Source organism: Lissotriton vulgaris, chromosome 7 (assembly GCF_964263255.1).
Source record: "Lissotriton vulgaris chromosome 7, aLisVul1.2, whole genome shotgun sequence".
In the NCBI taxonomy this organism is placed as follows: Eukaryota; Metazoa; Chordata; class Amphibia; order Caudata; family Salamandridae; genus Lissotriton; species Lissotriton vulgaris.
Genome location: NC_141695.1, coordinates 1,721,698,633 through 1,721,718,135, shown reverse-complemented (window position 1 = coordinate 1,721,718,135; position 19,503 = coordinate 1,721,698,633). Strand labels below are relative to the sequence as shown.

General features: G+C 46.7%; 1 protein-coding gene across 1 annotated transcript in view; it reads left to right on the top strand.

Moving 5' to 3' along the window:
- GNB3 (G protein subunit beta 3) overlaps window positions 1–18,126 on the top strand; it is a 100,044-nt gene extending 81,918 nt beyond the window's left edge. Inside the window, exons 6-10 of the mRNA XM_086932927.1 lie at window positions 3,676–3,838; window positions 6,225–6,291; window positions 13,733–13,934; window positions 14,875–15,091; window positions 16,623–18,126. Coding sequence (XP_086789053.1) covers window positions 3,676–3,838; window positions 6,225–6,291; window positions 13,733–13,934; window positions 14,875–15,091; window positions 16,623–16,729 — 756 coding nt within the window. The 3' untranslated portion in view covers window positions 16,730–18,126. The remainder of the gene's footprint in view (window positions 1–3,675; window positions 3,839–6,224; window positions 6,292–13,732; window positions 13,935–14,874; window positions 15,092–16,622) is intronic.
- Window positions 18,127–19,503: the final 1,377 nt, after the last annotated feature.

Below are 19,503 nucleotides of genomic sequence, written 5' to 3'. Positions count from 1 at the left end.
AACACCATCATGAGCAGCAACACGAGGAGATCGAGCACGACAACATTATCAACAAGAGGGAGCACGACAACATCATCAAATAGAGTTACCCCCACATAATGGCAATGACATTTTTGAGTTAAGAATGTTTTCAATAACAGGAATAAAACTGTTATAATTTGATAAAGTTGTATGTTTATATTGTGGTGTATTCACCAAGTGAATTGTGCGCAGCAAAGTCAAGTTCTAGTACTTCTAATAACCAGGCATTTCAGATAGCACAGGTTGACAGCTCCTGCTTGTTGCAGCGCCTTAAAATAAAATAAGGAATAGAAAGGGGTACTGAATAGGAGTGCACCCCCTAATACTCTATATATATTATCATTGGCAGCTGGCAGGGGCAACGTGTGGAGCAAGCTGCGGTGGCCTCTTCACGAGAGCCCTGGCACTGATATTTTTTTTACAAATTAGGCACTGATTAAAGACCCTGCTCTCTGACTTCAACAGAGAGTCTGGAAACGAGAGAGCCAGAAGCAAACAGCTGGACTCACAGAATTAATACTTTAACGTACCTTGGAAAAGGACAAAAATAAATACAATTGTTGGCACAAACAATAGAATTTAAAGCTGGTTTGACAGTGGGTGCGTGATGTCACGCAACATGCGTACACTTCTTACTCTCTGGTGTGTGACTAGTAATCTGCATCATAAAACTGTCAGTTAAAGCACAAACCTAACTGTGCTAAGAGAAGATTCTCCATAACCCCCTCCCGACAGTCATTTATTTGGACAGTAGGACCCGTGGGCCCGCCCTCCTCTATCCATCAGGTGTCGGTCGGCAGTATTAAAACCAAAGGGGATGAACATTGCAAGCAGTCACCACCAGTCAACTGATCTGGGTTTAATCCATCATCATTCTTTAGCTCACTTTGCCACCCCAGTTCAGACATGGCCATATGCGAATCAGTCAAACCCTGTGCCTCATGGGAACAGTCGAGTCCGAACTGCCAAGCCACGTCTTCCCTGGACCGTAAACAAGCATCCTGGGACCGGTTTCTGGCTAATCAACCGTCATCAGCCAGGCTAGCTTGAATACATTAGTAGCGTGAGCAAGGGACCCACGTCTAGGTACACCCTGCCAGCTTAGGGCGAACAAAGCAAAACCAAAGGGGATGATGAACGGAGTGTTGAACATTGCAAGCACTCACCCCCTGTCAACTGATCTGGCTTTAATCCATCATCATTCTTTAGCTCACTCTGCCACCCCAGTCCAGACATGGCCATATGCAAATCAGTCTGACCCTGTGCCTCATGGGAACAGTCGAGTCCGAACTGCCAAGCCACGTCTTCCCTGGACCGTAAACAAGCATCCTGGGACCGGTTTCTGGCTAATCAACCGTCATCAGCCAGGCTAGCTTGAATACATTAGTAGCGTGAGCAAGGGACCCACGTCTAGGTACACCCTGCCAGCTTAGGGTGAACAAAGCAAAACCAAAGGGGATGATGAACGGAGTGTTGAACATTGCAAGCACTCACCCCCTGTCAACTGATCTGGCTTTAATCCATCATCATTCTTTAGCTCACTCTGCCACCCCAGTCCAGACATGGCCATATGCAAATCAGTCTGACCCTGTGCCTCATGGGAACAGTTCAGCCTGAACTGCAAGGCTATGTCTTCCCTGGACCGGAAACAAGCATCCTGGGACTGGTTTCTGGCTAATCAGCCGTCATCAGCCAGGCAAGCTTGAATCCAGTGGCAAAGTGAGCAAGGGACCCACGTCTGGGCATACCCTGCCAACTTAAGGCGAGCAAAGCAAAACCAAAGGGGATGATGGACGGAGTGTTGAACATTGCAAGCAGTAGTGAGCACCTCACCGGCTGCCGAGGCACCACGTCACTTCCGATGGGAGCAGCTTGCCCTCTGAAGAGGAGCTTGAAAGAAAAGTAAAGTAGACAGGGCCCTGCTGTCCCCTGCACGTTTGATTTTCATTTCCTCTTTCAAGTTGGTATATTTAGAAGTGTGCAGGAAAGAAAAGCCAGCAAGTTAACTAGTCCCTCTTAATTTCTCTTTAGACTCACTTCTATGGAAGGACTTTATGGTCGCTTAACCCCTAACTGCCTGAGGATGTGCTTGAGTTTGCTTGTTTTTTCCCATTTTAGGTCAAGCATTCAAGACCTCTTTTATATACTTTAGTAAATACGTGTATATATATATATATATGTACTTTGTAGGCTCTGGAGATCAGCCCTAGGACTTGTCTGCTTCCGCTTAGGGACTTTTTTCTTCTCAACTGCCTCTATTTAACTGTCTTGATAGAAAACAACCAGTAGAGGTCAGTAAAATACCAGAATTGCTTTCTGCTTGTTCAACTGCCTCTATTTAACTGTGTTGATAGAAAACGACAAGCAGAAGTCTGTAAAATACCAGAATTGCTTTCTGCTGAGGGAGTTTCTTCTTTTAAAAATTTTCTGGCAACTGTCTCTATTTAACTTTCTTGATAGAAAACGACCAGCAGAGGTCAGTAAAATACCAGAATCACTTTAGAATTCTCTAGATTCCAGTCTAAAGAAATGGTCTTCCACAAGCACCCGCAGACAATAATATTTTTTTCAAATCTTTTATTTTCAGTGGTATGACCACTGAAGGCCCTGATTGTATATCAAAAACAAAGCTTTGGACTATACCATTTCCTGCTGAAAGGCAATATTTCTCTCCATGTGTTCCCATTTCTGGTGTGTTACACAGTTTGGCGCTCACTTTACCTCCTTGTTAAAGAACAGTAGATGTTTCAGCACCCAGGCTAATGTGCTGCATAGCTAAATACATATAAGGTCCCAAAGGCTAGATCGATTGCATTATAAGTGCTTGTTTACTGAGGGAAACACAATGGCCAAGGCATGGCCTGGCTTAATGAAAATGAGCAGGATGGCACGCACAAATAAGTAAGTGGTAGTGCTGCCGAAAAAGCGGTAACCAACCAACCACCTACACTACCTAAATCACCTAAACTGATAGGGTTGGCAACTATAGCACTCTTACACCAAAATTAAAAAAACACCTCAGGGAGTGCGCTCTAATGCTGTTCCCTCAAGAATGCCCATGCTGCAACACCATCCCCCAGAGGTAGAGGGCACCCTTGCTCTATCTGTACAGCCAGGGTGCCTCCACCATCTACAATATGGAGCAGTCTTACACCATCCTGCGACGACGGAGCATCCTTACATCATCCATGCAGACTGTACCCCTACACCATCCACACCTTCATCATCTGCAGTACCACGCTATTCTGTATTATCGAATGACGTCAGCATCACTTCCACACCCTCCTCTGTATCCAGTGATCCTACGCCATCCCCCAAAGCTAGGGCTCTTTCACCACACAAACCATCAGTAATCCTGGCACAAAGCTAAAGAGAAAGCCCTTCCTTAACTCCTGAGACCCACTCCATCTGTAAGAGAGACACTCTCCCACCATCCACCAAAGACCTCACCTAAACTATATTCCAGAGAGACTGTTTTAGGGGGAGACTTTCTTTGCTGTCCACTCTAAAGAGAGCTCTTTTGTATATTCTTAGAACACTGTTATATCATCTGCATGTCTCTTACACTACTCCATCCTTCCTACATTTGGCAACCCTACCCCATCCGCATCAAGAGGTTTCATAACATAGCTCTGATGTAGATATTGCTTGCAGGTGCACGCCATCCCACTGCGTTCCTCCTGGGTCATGACCTGTTCCTACGCGCCCTCTGGAAACTTCGTCGCGTGTGGCGGATTAGACAACATGTGCTCCATCTACAACCTCAAGACGCGAGAGGGCAACGTCAAAGTCAGCAGAGAGCTGGCGGCGCACACAGGTGAGGACCTTGGTGGTAGTGATGCTGAATGCATGGTGAGTCCCACATGACCCCAGTGTGATGAAATGCAAGGTGTCCCCTATGTCCATGGCTTCACCAAACTTAAGACTGCTGCCTATAACCACATCGAACCTGATTCTAAGACGGCTCACAATAATCAGGGCCAGGCTAATCGATAGGTGTTGCCTGGCGGCCGAGACCCCCAATTTGGTACCTGAGGACCAAGAACTGACCTGAGTTCTAAACCCTGCTCCTGCACTTGACTAAAAATTGTGTGTTTTTGAGCAAATCACTTAGGGCCCTATTTATGATGGCTTGCGACACTTTTACACCGCAGGTGCGTCACTTTTTTTTAAACAGTGGCGGCATAAATAATGCTCCACGTTGCGCCATATTTACAAAGTGACATATCTAAGCAGATGCATTACTTTGCAAATTTCTGCAGTGTATTATACCTGTGTCAGGTATAATGTATACAGGGGGGCATTCCCACGAGAAAAAGCATCATCATCAGATTTCACTGCGCCACTTCTAAGACGCTACTGAGTCACAACCTTACACCTGCCTCACAGCAGGCATAGGGGGTGACACAGTGCAATGGGAATAGGACTCCCCATGCATTGCTGGAGATGAGTCATGCTTACGACACAACTCCAGCATTTCATGGGTTTTGCACTGACAGATACCTCACGATTCCTGACGTATCTGTCATTCCTTGCGACATAGTGCGACGTATAATGAATACAGTGCATCCATCGTGTTGCAAGGAGGGCACACTGAAAAGTCGAAGTGTTGCATCGCTGCTTTCACGCAGCGATGCAAGACTTTTCATAAATGAGGTCCTTAATCTGTATGTGCCTAAATAGAATTTACCCTATTGGCATCAGGCTGTGATGAAGCACCACGCTGTTATCTCTTTAAAACATTACGGAAACCATGATGTATTGACTCATAGTCTGCCAAAGGTATGTCTCTTAAATGAGCTAACAAAGTAAACTTCCCTTCTGCTATGAGCCATTTGTAAGCTCACTTAAACCTTTATATGTCTAAAGAAGGAGAGGTGATTTACAAAACAATTCTTTCGAACCACCTCTAAGGCAACAGTCACTGGATTGTTGCTTTCATGTAGTGCTCAAGCACCCAAGAGACAGCTTCAGAGCGCTATTAATAACATAACAATCACTTTGCTCAGGTACAAGTCACACGCCTTTTTAATTGTGCGCTTGACATAAACCTGTTAAGTTTCATACATAAATGATAACTGCATGAGGTAACAGCTTCTCTAAGCAATCTCTTCATTCCTTCATTTAAGTTTGATTTTGTGTTTCTGATACAAACATCTTCATTATTTTGTATTATGTTAAGATACAAAGCTGTAAAGCAGTTTAATTTTCACTAAGAAAAATGGAATAAAAAAAAAAGTCTTACCTGCTTGTGGCCGGTCACCAGCCTCCGCCTTTCCTCTGTCCTCACTGTTATCCTGGCTGCTGGAAGCCCCCAGGCTTCCACTCCCAGACTCCTCTAGCCAATCACAACGCTGCTGTCACCTGCATGACAGCAGCATCGTGATTGGTCTGAGCGCCATGGTTCAGCGCTCAGACAGGGACTGGGAGCCAGTGCATGTTCTCCACCCAGGCTGTGCATTACAGCCAGTGGAGAACATGCAGAGTGCGCATGAGGTATGGCCGGTCCGAGACAAGCAGACCAAACTGTCACGCGCATTTAAGGTACACCAACCTTTCCTCCTCTCCCACTGACGAGGCGAGCCCAGCCCTACCCTGCTCTAACCTGCCTCCAAGGTCCACTAAAAATAAAATAATACCAATGTTCTGTTATTATAATGTAATTTTTCCTTTGCGCTGCTCCGCGAGCAGTGGGATGACTCTGCCTGTTCAAATGCTAAAGATGGGTTTTTGCAAATTTGGGAACCTGTGAAACCGAGAAAGCGATGATTTAGAGAGAATATTTACCTGTCAAAAATCGAATTGTTTGCAGTTGCAGTGAGCTATGTAAGATTGCCTGTACAGGTGCAAGCAACCCATTTATGTTGGGTGCTCAGTGACGTCACTGTATCCTTTAATAAGGCTGACTCAATGAAGCAGAACATGTACAAAGTAAACATGGTACAAAGAGTGGAAATTTCAAATAACGCTATTATAACAAATAACAAAGAAGGCCATATGGGCAAAGGCAATGGCCTGCACTTCATCGTGCTCGGAAGGATGAAAAGCTGAACTGCAGAGTACAAACAGGTCTGTGCGGAATACCCTGTGAACTATTTTACCAACTTTAACATCAAACGAAGAGTGCCACTTTGCTGTACTAAAAACAATAAATAAACAGATGCTAAATTAATGCAAATATTGTTGACTCTCTCCTTCGACAGGTTATTTATCCTGTTGCAGATTCTTGGACGATAACCAGATAGTGACCAGCTCAGGAGATACCACCTGGTAAGGAGTCTGGGAAACTGCAAAGATGCCAGCAGCAGCCAGGGGGGCCCTGGGGACAGGTGTGGTAACTCCAGTCAGTGCACTCTGAACTCAATGTGGGGGGGGGGATGTTGGTAAGTGGGTATGTACCACCAGGAGCACGGTGACAGGTAGAGTAACTCTGCAGATACTCCCTAGTAAGGATGCAGAATAGGCCAGGAGCTGGGTTTCTGGTTAGATAGGTAACATTTCTCTCTGCAATGAACCCCAAGTGGCACCGCCTCCTGCGTGAGCAGGCTGGTACTATTCTGTAATAGTGGGCGCACTGCCTGATCCATGTGTTAAACCTAATATGGGGACACTTTCCACTTCAGTTGAAATCTAGGAGTCTCTATTCTGGATTTGAAAACAGCCCAGCGTGTATCTCCCAAATAAAATATTCTATTAGTAGCCTGGTGACGCAGTCCGAAGTGCTTAATTTAAAAATAAATAAATAAGTTACTGCCAGGGCTGAATATATACCTCAGAAAGCCACAGCAGCTTTCACCATCCGGTGTCCATGTGAGTTCGGGCAAATGCCAGTCCCGATGCCACCTGCTGTCCATCACGCGCCGACAAATGAGACAATTTGGGATATTGTAGGTCACCCAAAGCTGGAAGAGTTAAGGGCATGGGCGCAGTGGTGTTATTTTTTTTTTAATGTATATTTGAACTGTTAAATTTATTTATTTATTTATTTAGCGATTTCTACAGCGCCTGGTGACCCGTGGGTATCCCCGCGCTATGTAACTTGAACCTAATGAGAGGGGAGCTGGCTGAGGGGTGTTATTTGGGAAACAGATGGGTCTTGAGTTTTTTTCGGAACGCAAGGAAGTTGGATTCCAGTCTGAGGGTGCGAGGGAGTGCGTTCCAGCCTTTAGCCGCCTGAACGGAGAATTGACGGCCTCCTGTGCGAACTTTTTTGAATCTAGGAATGAGGACTAGATTCTCGTTTTGAGATCGTAGCGATCTAGAAGCTATATAGGGTGTAATCATTTTGCTAAGGATCGCTGGGCCTGAGCCGTTATAGAGCTTGTGAGTGGTACACATAGCTTTAAAGTGCACTCTTTGGCGAACAGGGAGCCAGTGCAGGGTTTTAAGAGCTGGCTTGGCGGATGTTCTGGAGGGAGTGTTGGTGATCAGGCGTGCTGCCGCATTCTGCGTCCGCTGGAGTTTTGTGATGGTAGCCTCGGGTGCTCCCAAATAAACCAGATTGCTGTAGTCTAAACGGGACAGTACTAGGCCCTGGATAAGGAGCTTTCTGGACATGGGGGGGAGTAGGGGCAGGATTTTACGAGTCGTACGCATGAGCCCAAAACATGTGCCCGAGGTTTTGGTTGCCTGGGTCTTCATCGTAAGTTGTGGCTCTAGCCACACCCAGAGTGTCTTGATTTCAGATTTGGGGGGGGGAATTTCACCGAACACATCGGGCCATATCGCGGGAGGGATAGTTGTCCACTGCTTACCGAGTAACATTACCTCCGTCTTAGTCCCATTCAATTTCAATGATGATTCGTTCATCCAGTTGTGGATGTTTGTGAGGCAGTTAGTCAGGTTTTCAGGATGGTCAGTCAGCTGGGACAGGGAGACGACTAGTTGGGTGTCGTCGGCGTAACTCACCATTTTGATGTTAAATGGTGTTACCACGTCCTCGAGGGGGGCCATATAGACATTAAAAAGCGTGGGGCTTAGGGAGGAGCCCTGGGGAACGCCGCTAGTAAGTGGGAGGGTGGATGAATGATGGCTGTCATCCCAAACTTGAAAGGTGCGTCCTGTAAGATAGGATTCGATCCATTTGATGGCTGTCCCGGTAAGTCCTGCGTTTGCCAGTCTGCTCAGAAGGACACGGTGGTTGACCGTATCGAAGGCTGCACTTAGATCCAGGAGGATCACTGCCACTGATCCTCCTGAATCTAGTAAGCCCCTTGCCTCTTCAATCACCGCAAGCAGTGCTGTGTCCGTTCCGTGGCCTGGGCGAAATCCGGTTTGGGATTGCCTGAGCAGTTTGTTCGTTTCAAGGAACTGGGATAATTGGGTGTTTACTAGTTTCTCGGTGACTTTACTGATGCAGGGGAGTAGGGATATTGGCCTATAGTTGGACAGGTCCGATGGATCCAGTTGGGGTTTTTTTAAGAGTGCTTTAACCACAGCACTCTTCCAGCTGTCGGGGACGATTCCATGGGAGAACGAACAGTTGATAAGGTCCGTAATGGTAGGAACAATTACTGAGGCTACTGTCTTGAGGAACCTGATCGGAGCTGGGTCCAGGGGGGATCCACTTTTCATTTTAACTAGGGTTCGCTCAACCTCTGCGGGGGTGACAGGTCGAAAAGTCCCGAGTGAAGGACGACCGATGCTTACAGTCGGTTCGGAGGTAGTACTACTTTCCGTGAGTCTGGGAAGGCTGGGGGGAGGAAGGGAGGCCAGGATATGAGTAATTTTCTCGTTGAAGAAGTTTGCTAACTCATTACTTCTGTCAACTTTGGGTGTGTTGTGGGAGGAGGTGGTGGGGACCTTGGTCAGCTCTTTGACGATCAGAAAAGATTCTCGGGCAGAATTGGATGCTTCTTGTATACGTGTATTGTAATAGGAAGCTTTGGCTGATATGATGGCCTCTTTGTAAATTTTGACCGCAGACTGGTAGGCTTCTTTGTTGGTATGTTGCCAGGTCTTTCTCCAGAGACGTTCGGCCTTTTTGCAATTTTTGCGCAGTGTTCTTAGCTCTGTGGAGTACCATGGTGCTGAGCCACGTTTGCCGTTTTTATTTTCCCTATTTCTGAGTGGAAGTATAAGGTCTAAGGAGACGGTAATCCAATCTCTGAATTTTCTGTCGGCTGTGTTTGGGTCTTCGGCCTGAGCGGGGATGTTTTTTTCCAGGGCCTGAGCCCATTCGTCCGTAGAGAGTCTGGGCCAGGTCCTATCCTTGCTGAAGGTAGGGAGTGTCCGGTTTTTCGTGGAGGATCCAGGTAATTGAAAAGAGACCAGAAAATGGTCTGTCCAGGGGAGGGGCAAAGCCTCCTTAGCTAACATTGAGAACGAGTTGGTAAGTATGGGGTCTAAGAGGTGGCCCTTGGTGTGAGTGGCTCCGGAGTTAAGTAGACGGATATCGAGTGCCGCTAGATCTTGAATCAGATCGAGGGCTACTAAATTGGCCGGGTCATCAAGGTGGATATTCAAGTCTCCAACTATCATGAAGTTTGAGGAGGAGTGGGCTTGGGTTGTGACTAGGTCCAGAAGCGAGCAGGTGAAGGGACCCGGAGTGCCAGGGGGGCGGTAAATGAGGAGTCCTGTAAGGGAGGTGGTTGAGTTGAGTGTGACGGAAAAGTGCAGGCTTTCTGCGTCGGTAATCTGTGCATCGTAGGTTTTGAAGTGAAGGTGTTCTCGATGGATAATGGCTATCCCGCCTCCTCTACCTAGCGGACGGGGTAGGGATTGAATACAATAGCCCTGTGGGGTTGCTAGGACCATGTCGAATTGTGAGTGCGGGCCGAGCCACGTTTCCGTGAGGAAGAATATATCAATTCCATGGTCTTCTATAATGTCGGCGATCTGGGTGGCGTGTTTGGGGAGTGATCGGCAGTTCAGGGAGGCAAAGTTAAGGGTGGCGGGTTTGCTGGGTCTGGTAGGTAGCGTGAGCTGCGTTGGTTTGCACAAGGAGCAGCCAGTGAAGGGTCCCTTGAGATTGTGGATGTAGTCACAGGGCGAAGGGGGGGGTCTGAGGCTCAATAGGTCTCTGCGGGAGTACCTTATGATTGAGTGGACGGAGTCGGGCAGGGGTTCTGGCCCTGGGCCCGGGCGTGCGCGGACGGGCGCAGACGGGCTTGCCTTAGGCGCGCCTTCGGCGCGCAAACGGCGCTCCCGCTGCGCTCGTCCGCTGCGCTGGTGGGGGCGGCACATTTATGGTAGTGTAGGGGGCGTGGCCTCGCAGGGGGCGTGGCTGGCCTTCGAACCGCGATGGCGGTGTGTTGTTGCTCCTGTCTCAGCGCTGGTTGCCGCTGTCTCAGGAGTGCCTCAAGGGGTCTGCTTAGCGCGTGGGAGAGGCGCTTTAAGTGCAGGTGAGGTTTAAAATACACACAAGAAATACAAGTAAATTTTTAAAATAGCGTGAAAAAGTACCGTCCTCCGGCTTCCGCCTCAGAGGGTTCAATGCAATGTTTGGTGCGCTCGTTCAGCGTTTATATATGCTTCCGGGTGGGCGTGGCCTCGCAGGGGGCGTGGCTGGCCTTCGAACCGCGATGGCGGTGTGTTGTTGCTCCTGTCTCAGCGCTGGTTGCCGCTGTCTCAGGAGTGCCTCAAGGGGTCTGCTTAGCGCGTGGGAGAGGCGCTTTAAGTGCAGGTGAGGTTTAAAATACACACAAGAAATACAAGTAAATTTTTAAAATAGCGTGAAAAAGTACCGTCCTCACGTTGATAATGTTCTGTTTAAAAACTGGGTGGACAGCGCCACCATGTATGTTATCAAGTGTTGAGCAATTTGATTTAAATCCAGACTGTTCACACTAATTAAGGCTTTCTTAGTAGCCATAGCTATGATGATACTCCTAAATGGATGTAGCCAGCATCTCCCCACTGAATCAAAAGTACCATGTGTTGATAGTTTAGTGTTAACTTCTGGAAACCCTTTGTAGGTCTCGCCTGCGACAGCACATGTGTTCTCACTTGCAAGAGGTATTGATTTCTGCTAGGAGCCCGCCCACTGCTTACCATTCGTAAGCTTTATTGTAACTTTTACTTGCTATGTCGCAATTGCCCAGCACATGCTGGTCTCACTTCCTCTTCTTTCAAGTGGAGCATGGACCAAATACTGATTCCCTCCTCTTGATTAGCATCCTTCCACTGCTCTCACTGTGATTGAGGTACTATTTTTCATCTTAATATTCGTGTTCCCTCTTCCTTTCCACCCCTTGTCTGTGTAGCTTTTTCCCTCGCACCCTGCTAGTTGCCCATGTTGCTTCTTCCCGCCCGCACTCCACCCTCCCGTTGTTTGTCTAACTTCTTCTCTCCCACCTCCACTCCCTCCTGTTGTCTGTGTTGTTCCTGACCCAACACGCCCAAATAAATAGAGCTATGTCGCAGACAACATATACAGCATCATAGTGCTTTCCCCCATCCCGTTGCCCTTTCCACCGTCCCTCCTCTTGTCTGTGTTGCCTCTTCCCTCCCTCCTGTTATCCATGTTGAAACAGAACGGCTTATCGATTACGCCGTTAATCGGGGTCCTTTTTAGGCACCGCTGTTGGGATCTCATCATGACCCATCGCCTCTTAATGTATAGCTCCTTTGATGAACATTGCTGTCTCTTTGCTGTTGGTGTAGATACCAAAGGACAATCTGAAGTGGAGTTCAGACCCTGGAAGCAGTAAGTGGAGCCCATATATTGAAAACCCTCTACTCCTGCTGCGGATGGTGGTTCAAGAGCCTTTAACTCTGATAGCACAAGACCCGGCAATAATGCAGCAGAACTGCCTAGCCTTGTTTTCCTGAGTTGCATTATGCAAATCGTTCCAGGACCAGTCTGCTTTTCTTCTTTTCAGTGAAATCCAATGTCTAATCTTGCTTCTTTTTTAAAAGCCTCCTCTAAATGGCCCGACTCGCTAAAACAAAATTCTGAAACCATCAGCGAACCATGCCATTCAGTTCATTTGAAAGCAGTTGAACTATTTTGCCTCTATATTCGCTCTTTTTCCTCTTTGGGGCATATCTTTTTTTGGCCTGTTGTCGATTCACAGTTGGATAGAAACAGTTTGAATTTTTAAATTATTCCCAGCTTATCATTATTTAGACGTTCTACGCAAGGTAGTAACAAGACCGGATATATAGTTGTCCAGTTCTTTTTGGGCTACTCTGTCCTGTTCCATCTTGTCAAACTCGATTTCGTGAACTAACACGGTCAGTGCTTAATTTGAGCCGGTGGTTCCTGTTCCTCAATGCCGGCACTTAATGGTCAACACTGCGCTTGTGACAGACTGTCACATGGTGGCGCTATTTGGCTAATTTAGAGATGAGCAGAACAGCAGTTAATTATTAATTCAATATAAATTAAAAATTACTATCACCTGAGCCCAAGCCATTCTTACAGCTTTAGGGGCATAGAATTGTTTGAAAAATTGTCAAATTTTTTAGGAGATTGATGGTTAGTAGTTGTGTTATTACTATCATTGGCAGCACTGGCAGGGGAAATGTGTGGTGCACAGGGACATCTTATGGATTTTTGGGGCCCTTGGCCAAAGGAATTGTGGTGGTCCCTGTTTGGAACAGCTTTGAACTTATGATACAATTTCTGCTCCTTCATGCCCTCTTTGGTCAGGTCACAGTGCATGGATACACTTGTCCAGATACCAAATGTGTTTACATCTAATATTCAGGGATAGAGACATGTTCTCATTATTGTAACACAGCAGCAGCTCACTGATATTACTGCAAATAATCTCTGTGACTGCCTGCCATTTATCATATGTGAGCTCCTGTATTTATCTAAAAGAAACTTTTTATGGATGTTGCATGCAACATAAAGACAACATTTTTCTGAAAAATTTCTTAATAAACTCTCACACACCACTCACATTCAAAATACATGAACGGAAAACGATATTTAAAACAGTCTGTTTAACAATTATTCAAGGTCATATGTGCAAGACTCTCTGCAGAACAGAGCTGGCTCTATCAGGGGGCCCCCATAAAGTCCCTGGGCCAGAGCCCACTGTGCCCATGCCTTAAAATGGCTCTGGAGGTGCAAGCTGCAGGGTCTTCCTGGCGAGAGTCCGAACACTTTTGTACAAACTAAGCACTGGGTCAACTCTCCATTCAAGGTTACTGGCAGTTCTCTGCCACCTTTGGCAGAAATGGAAAGGCAGAGGTCACGTGGGCTTGCACTATAGGCAGCACCTGTGAGTTTAGTTTCACTTCCTTGGGAGACCAGATTAGAACAACTCGTCTACTCACATTGTCTACTTATACACCCACCTTCATCTGTGATCTGCCAATCACAGCCACCATTCATACAAGAACCCGTTATCTAAGCAGCTCTTGCATCACCCTCCCTTCCAGGAAGAGATACTTTGTTTGCTTCCCCCAAGGTCACCAAACATGTATCTTAGAAAACAAGGCACCTTCTGCAATGCTCAGGTTCTCATAATGATCACCCACATACTAGCAGGGAAAGGTGGCCCTACAGGCAACTCATGAGAAGATACCTGCTGAAGAAGAGGTTTCCCTACACAACCCAGCCGCCGGGCAATAGGGCTATGGCAGTAATTCAGAGGACAACCCCAAGAGAGAATAGGACATACCTCCCGGTTCTTAATTAAAGGGCAGGTATTCTCACACCTATGCTATCAACCGATGGAAGGTTAAGAGGGGGTGGGTGGTAACAGAGCCCATTGCGCACTAACCATTCATCTCTTTCTCTCACCCACCCCATCAGCGCCCTCTGGGATATTGAGACTGGCACGCAGAAGACGGTCTTCTTGGGCCACATGGGGGACTGTATGAGTCTGGCTGTGTCCCCCGACTTCCGGATCTTTGTGTCGGGGGCCTGTGATGCCACCGCCAAGCTATGGGACATTCGTGAGGGCACCTGCCGCCAGACCTTCACTGGGCATGAATCTGACATTAACGCCATCTGTGTAAGTACCAGGCATCAGTTCCAAAGATAGTCAGGCAATGAATGTAGGGTAACGCGAGTCCCAGTGTTGGAAGATAACTAAGTCAGGATATAGAAAGGTCAGTTTTAGTTACAACACAAATGTAAGACCACCTTGGGAAATGTGTAACAGGCAGATGGTACAGTAACAGTTCTACAAGAGGACCATTATAGATGTAAGTAGATACAGGACTGATATGTAGGAAGCAATTCACAGGATTATTGCTAAACAAGAAGTTATACGGGTGGTGCATCGTTATGGACTTAGCATGACCACTGACAGAGAGAGCGAAAGGCCTCTTTGAAGAGATAGATCTTGGGAAGATGTATTGATGTTACTAGGATGGTTGTACATCCCATGAGGGTTTAGAGGTAGGAATTCTGAAGGAGCGACTATCCACGGCAAACGTAAATTTGTTAGGGTGTCTCAATGGTCCGTATACAAAGACAGCTGGATAGCCATTCATTGTATGTTATCTGTGATCCATAAATTCTATAGCGAAAGTGTGAAGCGTGCTTATAGCAGAAAACGCAGTCGTACTTTTAGACTTGTGAGACATAGTCCGCAAAGAAAAGCACATATCCAAATTGGATCCCTTCCCCTCTTCACCCTGTCCCCATCACCCCCATGTTCACAGGTATTTCATTAGAGTTGGTGAGGTGGAGGGTGAAATCCATGATTTGTCCTTGTGTGGGGGTTGAGGGGCAGATCCAGTCTTTTGTACGGTCCTTTTGATCCATGAAGATTTTCCGTAGGATGGTTTTGGGTGTACCTAAATAAGTTTAAGCTGCCTTCTATTTCATCTGGAATCAAAAGAAGTTAGTTTACTGTACAGAGAGGGACAGCCTTTGGTGCAATGGAAGTGGGGGGAGTGACTCTCAGGGTGCCAAAAGACTCACACTTCCTTTCTCTCTCACGCTAGTTCTTCCCCAACGGTGAGGCGATCTGCACTGGCTCCGACGACGCAACATGTCGCCTCTTCGACCTGCGAGCTGACCAGGAACTGACTGTCTACTCTCATGAGAGCATCATCTGTGGGATCACATCGGTGGCGTTCTCTCGCAGTGGCCGCCTACTGCTTGCCGGCTACGATGACTTCAACTGCAACATGTGGGACTCCATGAAGGCCGAGCGCGTGGGTGAGTGATGGCCCAGTCCATGCGACGATCAGACCCAAGATAGGGGTTGAGGAGTGAGGAAAGGGAGACTCTACAATAAACTGTATTTATCACATCATGCGTGTTTATAAAGCGATGCATAGTACTACGCGGGCACCTCAGAGCCCTTAGAAGGGGAGAGCCTAGGAGTTGAGTCTTGTTTTGGTAGCAAAGAAACTTAGAGAAATCATTGACATCACTAGATGTCTTTACCAAAGACAACCTGTTGCCAGCCTTCTGCCTTGCCCTCAATCCAAGGTGTTCTTTTACACAGAGGACAAAGAAGTGGGAGAGGTAGGAGGACAGATTTACAGAATCTGCGACAAGCCATCACATATGTAATGTGATGAATGCAGTGCACCTCCAAACATGTATTAAAGAAGCTCCTTAAAATGTGTAGGTGGTAGAACTAGCAACAGTTCAACTAAAAATGTTCTGTATTGTTAAACAGTCAAATAGGACTTCCAAACAAGGCTGTCATGCATGACCGCAGAGATATGTAGTGGTGCGGGTGGTGACCCGTGTGCCCGCCTTGCTGATCTCCAGAGCGGATGTACGTTGTTACAACGCATGTTGTAACAACGCATGCCTTTACCACGCAAGTCTTACAACGCAAGTCGTTACAACGACTTGCGTTGTAGGGCGCGAATTTAGGAACCTTATAATTTTATATTCCAACACCAGTCCCCGTAACAGTAGGGAAGGTGTTGGAATATAAAATTGCAAGATTCCTTATCCCACAGCGCCATCCAGCGCAAGTCGTAGTAACGACTTGCGTTGTAATAACTGTGGGGTAAAGGCACTGCGGTGTAAAAACCGCGTCGTAAACAATGTTCCCCCTCCAGGGCCACAGGCTGCTGGTGGAGTGAGCCACAAGTGCCTTCACCCTGTGAAATGGAAGAGACCTACTGCCTCCTAACAGCCGGATGACTCTGGCGAAGGCCTTGCTGTGATGGTTGTCGCTCCTATGGTCTCAGCAGTCGTTTCATTGGGGCACATTCAATTTAGAGCATTCCTAGAGCTTGTAAGATGTGAAGCAGCAGGCTCGGCTACTCTTAAGCTACCTTGAGGAAAATCTTGGATTTTTGAGGACCAGGGCCAAAGTTCCCTTCAGCTCTGACAGCTACTTGGGAACGTGTTGTGCCTGAAGGCTCCTGTATTGTTGTCATTCAAGGTTACTGTTTCTTTGCAGGATGTAATGTGCTATGCAGTAGAGGACTACACTACAATTGATTCCAAACAAAAATCTTCCCATAAATATGGAAACCTCCTGAATCTCGTAGAGTGGAGACACTGCCGGCAGACTTAACCGTGCCGTAGGGAATTCATATAGCAGATGCCCCACCATAGCAGAATGGTCCAGTTGAGAATTTAGTACTTCCTCCACAAACTGGATGATTTTCTGATGCCACACAACACTAAATCAGGCCCTTAAACCCTTTTGCTGGGCTATTGTCCTCCAGTGTGACATTAAAAGTGCCACCTACTGATTAGCTCTCTCTCCTTCTCACAGGTGTTCTCTCCGGCCACGACAACAGGGTCAGCTGCTTGGGGGTCACCACCGATGGCATGGCCGCGGCCACCGGCTCCTGGGACAGCTTCCTAAAGATCTGGAACTGAGGAACAGATGGCAGGAGGGCATATCTTGCAGAAGGAAAACGAACCCCAGCGCTGTGGCGGCGGACCACACAAATGTTCTTATTTTAACTTATAAATATTTATATATAATTTACATAGGTGCTGATAAAATTGGCTCAGATATTTGCCCTTCTTTAATCACACTCCACTTAGATGCTGTTGTGCTGGATGCCCTCTTCTTCTAAATATAGTTGGAAATTAATGGGTGGTGGGCATGAACACAGCCAAAAGCAAATCTCTCATTCTCCAATCTATTCCGAACAAATAGTCGGTTTTGGTGAAGTATTTTGCAATGTTCATCTAGGCTTGTGCTTTGCAAGACCTTATATGATGGTAGAATAGAATTAAGCACTTGAACGTTGACACTAGTTCGTCTGAACAGGAAAAACAATTATAGACTAATACTGATGAAGGTAGAGAGCATTTGTTCCTGGATTCAAGATGGCCGTCTTGTTTGACGATGCTCTTTTACGTCTAAACTTGGCGCAGACTGTTGTACAATGGTGGGCTGGTGCACCTGCAGGAAACGCACAGCTATTGGTATACCATTTTTGCCCTGTACAAGGATGCATTACAATTTGTTTCCATCTTGTAGTGACCCAGTAACCACAGGCGAACTGGCACACCAGGCAGGAATAAAAATGGCCACTTGGCCCTGCTGAATGAGGGTTTCCCATCATTTCAATCAAAGTCCCTTCACCCCAATCAGTCCACTGCCTTCATAATCAAGGTGGCAAGAGCAAAGTAGACAGACGGCAATAAATATGGTCATCTTTCCCAACCAAACAAGGCTATTCAACTGCTTCCTTTGACGTCCCCTGCACACATATCACCCGGAAACAAGCTGGTGTGTAGACAGACTAAAATAAATCTATCCGCTTTTTCCTGCCCGTTGAAGATGTTCACGCATAATCCTTTGGATAGGGTGGAAGGTATTGAAATAAACATTACCACCTTGCCAGGAGTGGACCCATGACATTCCTCTGTTGCATGGGTATCCTGTGTGTGAGATCATGGTTGTGCCACCACTAAGTTTGCAAATCTAGGTGGCAGCTGAGCCTATGATAGCCTTATAGACTCATCATAGACCCATCACTGACATTTGTTAACCTAATCCTTGCCACACCTTCCCTAGAACCTGCTAAAATCCTCCTTCCTGCACCTCGCAGCCCACCCAGGTCTCAAACAGCCCGAGACACTGGTTGCCACATTAGCTCCTATGCGCCCGCCCACCTGACTTATGAATAGAATCATAAATCCCTGCATAGTGCACCTCCTTCCTTCGTATTGTAGGCGATGCCTGCTACTAAGAACTTTGTATCATAAGCCAGAGTTTTATAGTCGCTGATGAATAAATGTAATTTAGAAAATTTAAAAAAGTGTCAAGTGTTTATATTTCTTCCCAGCGCAAAATGGCCGATCGCGACATGCCAAGCAGGCGTTGGGCTCCTCAGACCACCATGCTTGGACTTGCAGGCTAGAGCCTCCCCTCAACCTCCAGTGCCCCCAGGCTCTCACTGCAGTAGAAAGAGGACACTTGGAGAGGGGAAGAGGAGGAAGAATGTAACAAGTCTGTCCTAGGAGAGAGAACTGTAAAACCTCCACAACCTTTTTCATGGCAGGAAAGAGTATCATCACTTCCACAGCATCTGGAGAATAAACTAAGGTGGCTTTTATTAAATAGTCTTCTGCGTGGAGGAAACATCAGGATATTTTAAACAATTGAATACAGCAGCATCCGCTGCTCTTTTGGGCAAGGGGGGTGTGTGGAGGGGAGGTGGTCATGGTCTCTTTTTCCAAAGTCCCCCAGCAGCACCCTCTCATCAGTCAGAGATGATCTGATCAGCAATTTCAGGCTCCCCACACTGTTGGGCCTCAAGTGCACCCAAACTGGGGTCTCCTGGCCACAATGCATGCACTAAACTAACACAAGAACACATTAGGCTGTGTCAACGTCTTTTCATGTAGTGCCCCAAGCACAATGATGGAATAACTCAAGGTACCTGCTTGAATAGTAAAGAGAACGTTTTCACCCAAATGTGAAGGCTAGTCGTTAATGCTTGCATCTTGAAGGCATAACAAAATGCAAACTGTAGGAAATTGATTGCTACGCTATGGGGGAAGAGAGGCCAGAAACTTGATTAGGGGTGTAGCTTCATAATGTAAAATTACAGCAAAATTCCAGAGGGCCCGAGGATGCATTTTGCACTAAGAAAACAGCACTATATGCAAGAACACAGACCGCAGCAGCCGCTCGCTAAATTAATTCTTCTTGCGCTCCTGCGGTATTGTTTTTGTGTTTAATTAGTCATAATTACTCAAACAGCCACAATCACGTAATTTTTGGAAATTTCATGTGAAAAGAGTAATGCGAAATTACCGAAATTGCTCAGATTACTCCAGCGTGATTAAAAATTCACCCAGGCCAAGCCTTGATGTGCAATGGAACTGGGCTCTCCAAGCACAAACAATCTGACCTCTAAATTGGAGACTGGTTGCAGTGAGGGATGCCTGGCTAGCAAAAACTGTCCTGTTCAAAGCAATGAACCAAGGCTATAACATGACAGAGCAAATATAGGAAATGCAGTCTAGGAACTCTTTCTACCTGGCCCCAGAGGGCACTATATTTGGAACCAACCTGAGGGGGGGAGGGGTGTTGGAGAGAAAAGCACTAGATCCAGTGCTACATTGTACCCAACTTACGTCTAATGGAACTAAAGGTTTAATAAGGTACCACAAATGAAAACACCGAAAAC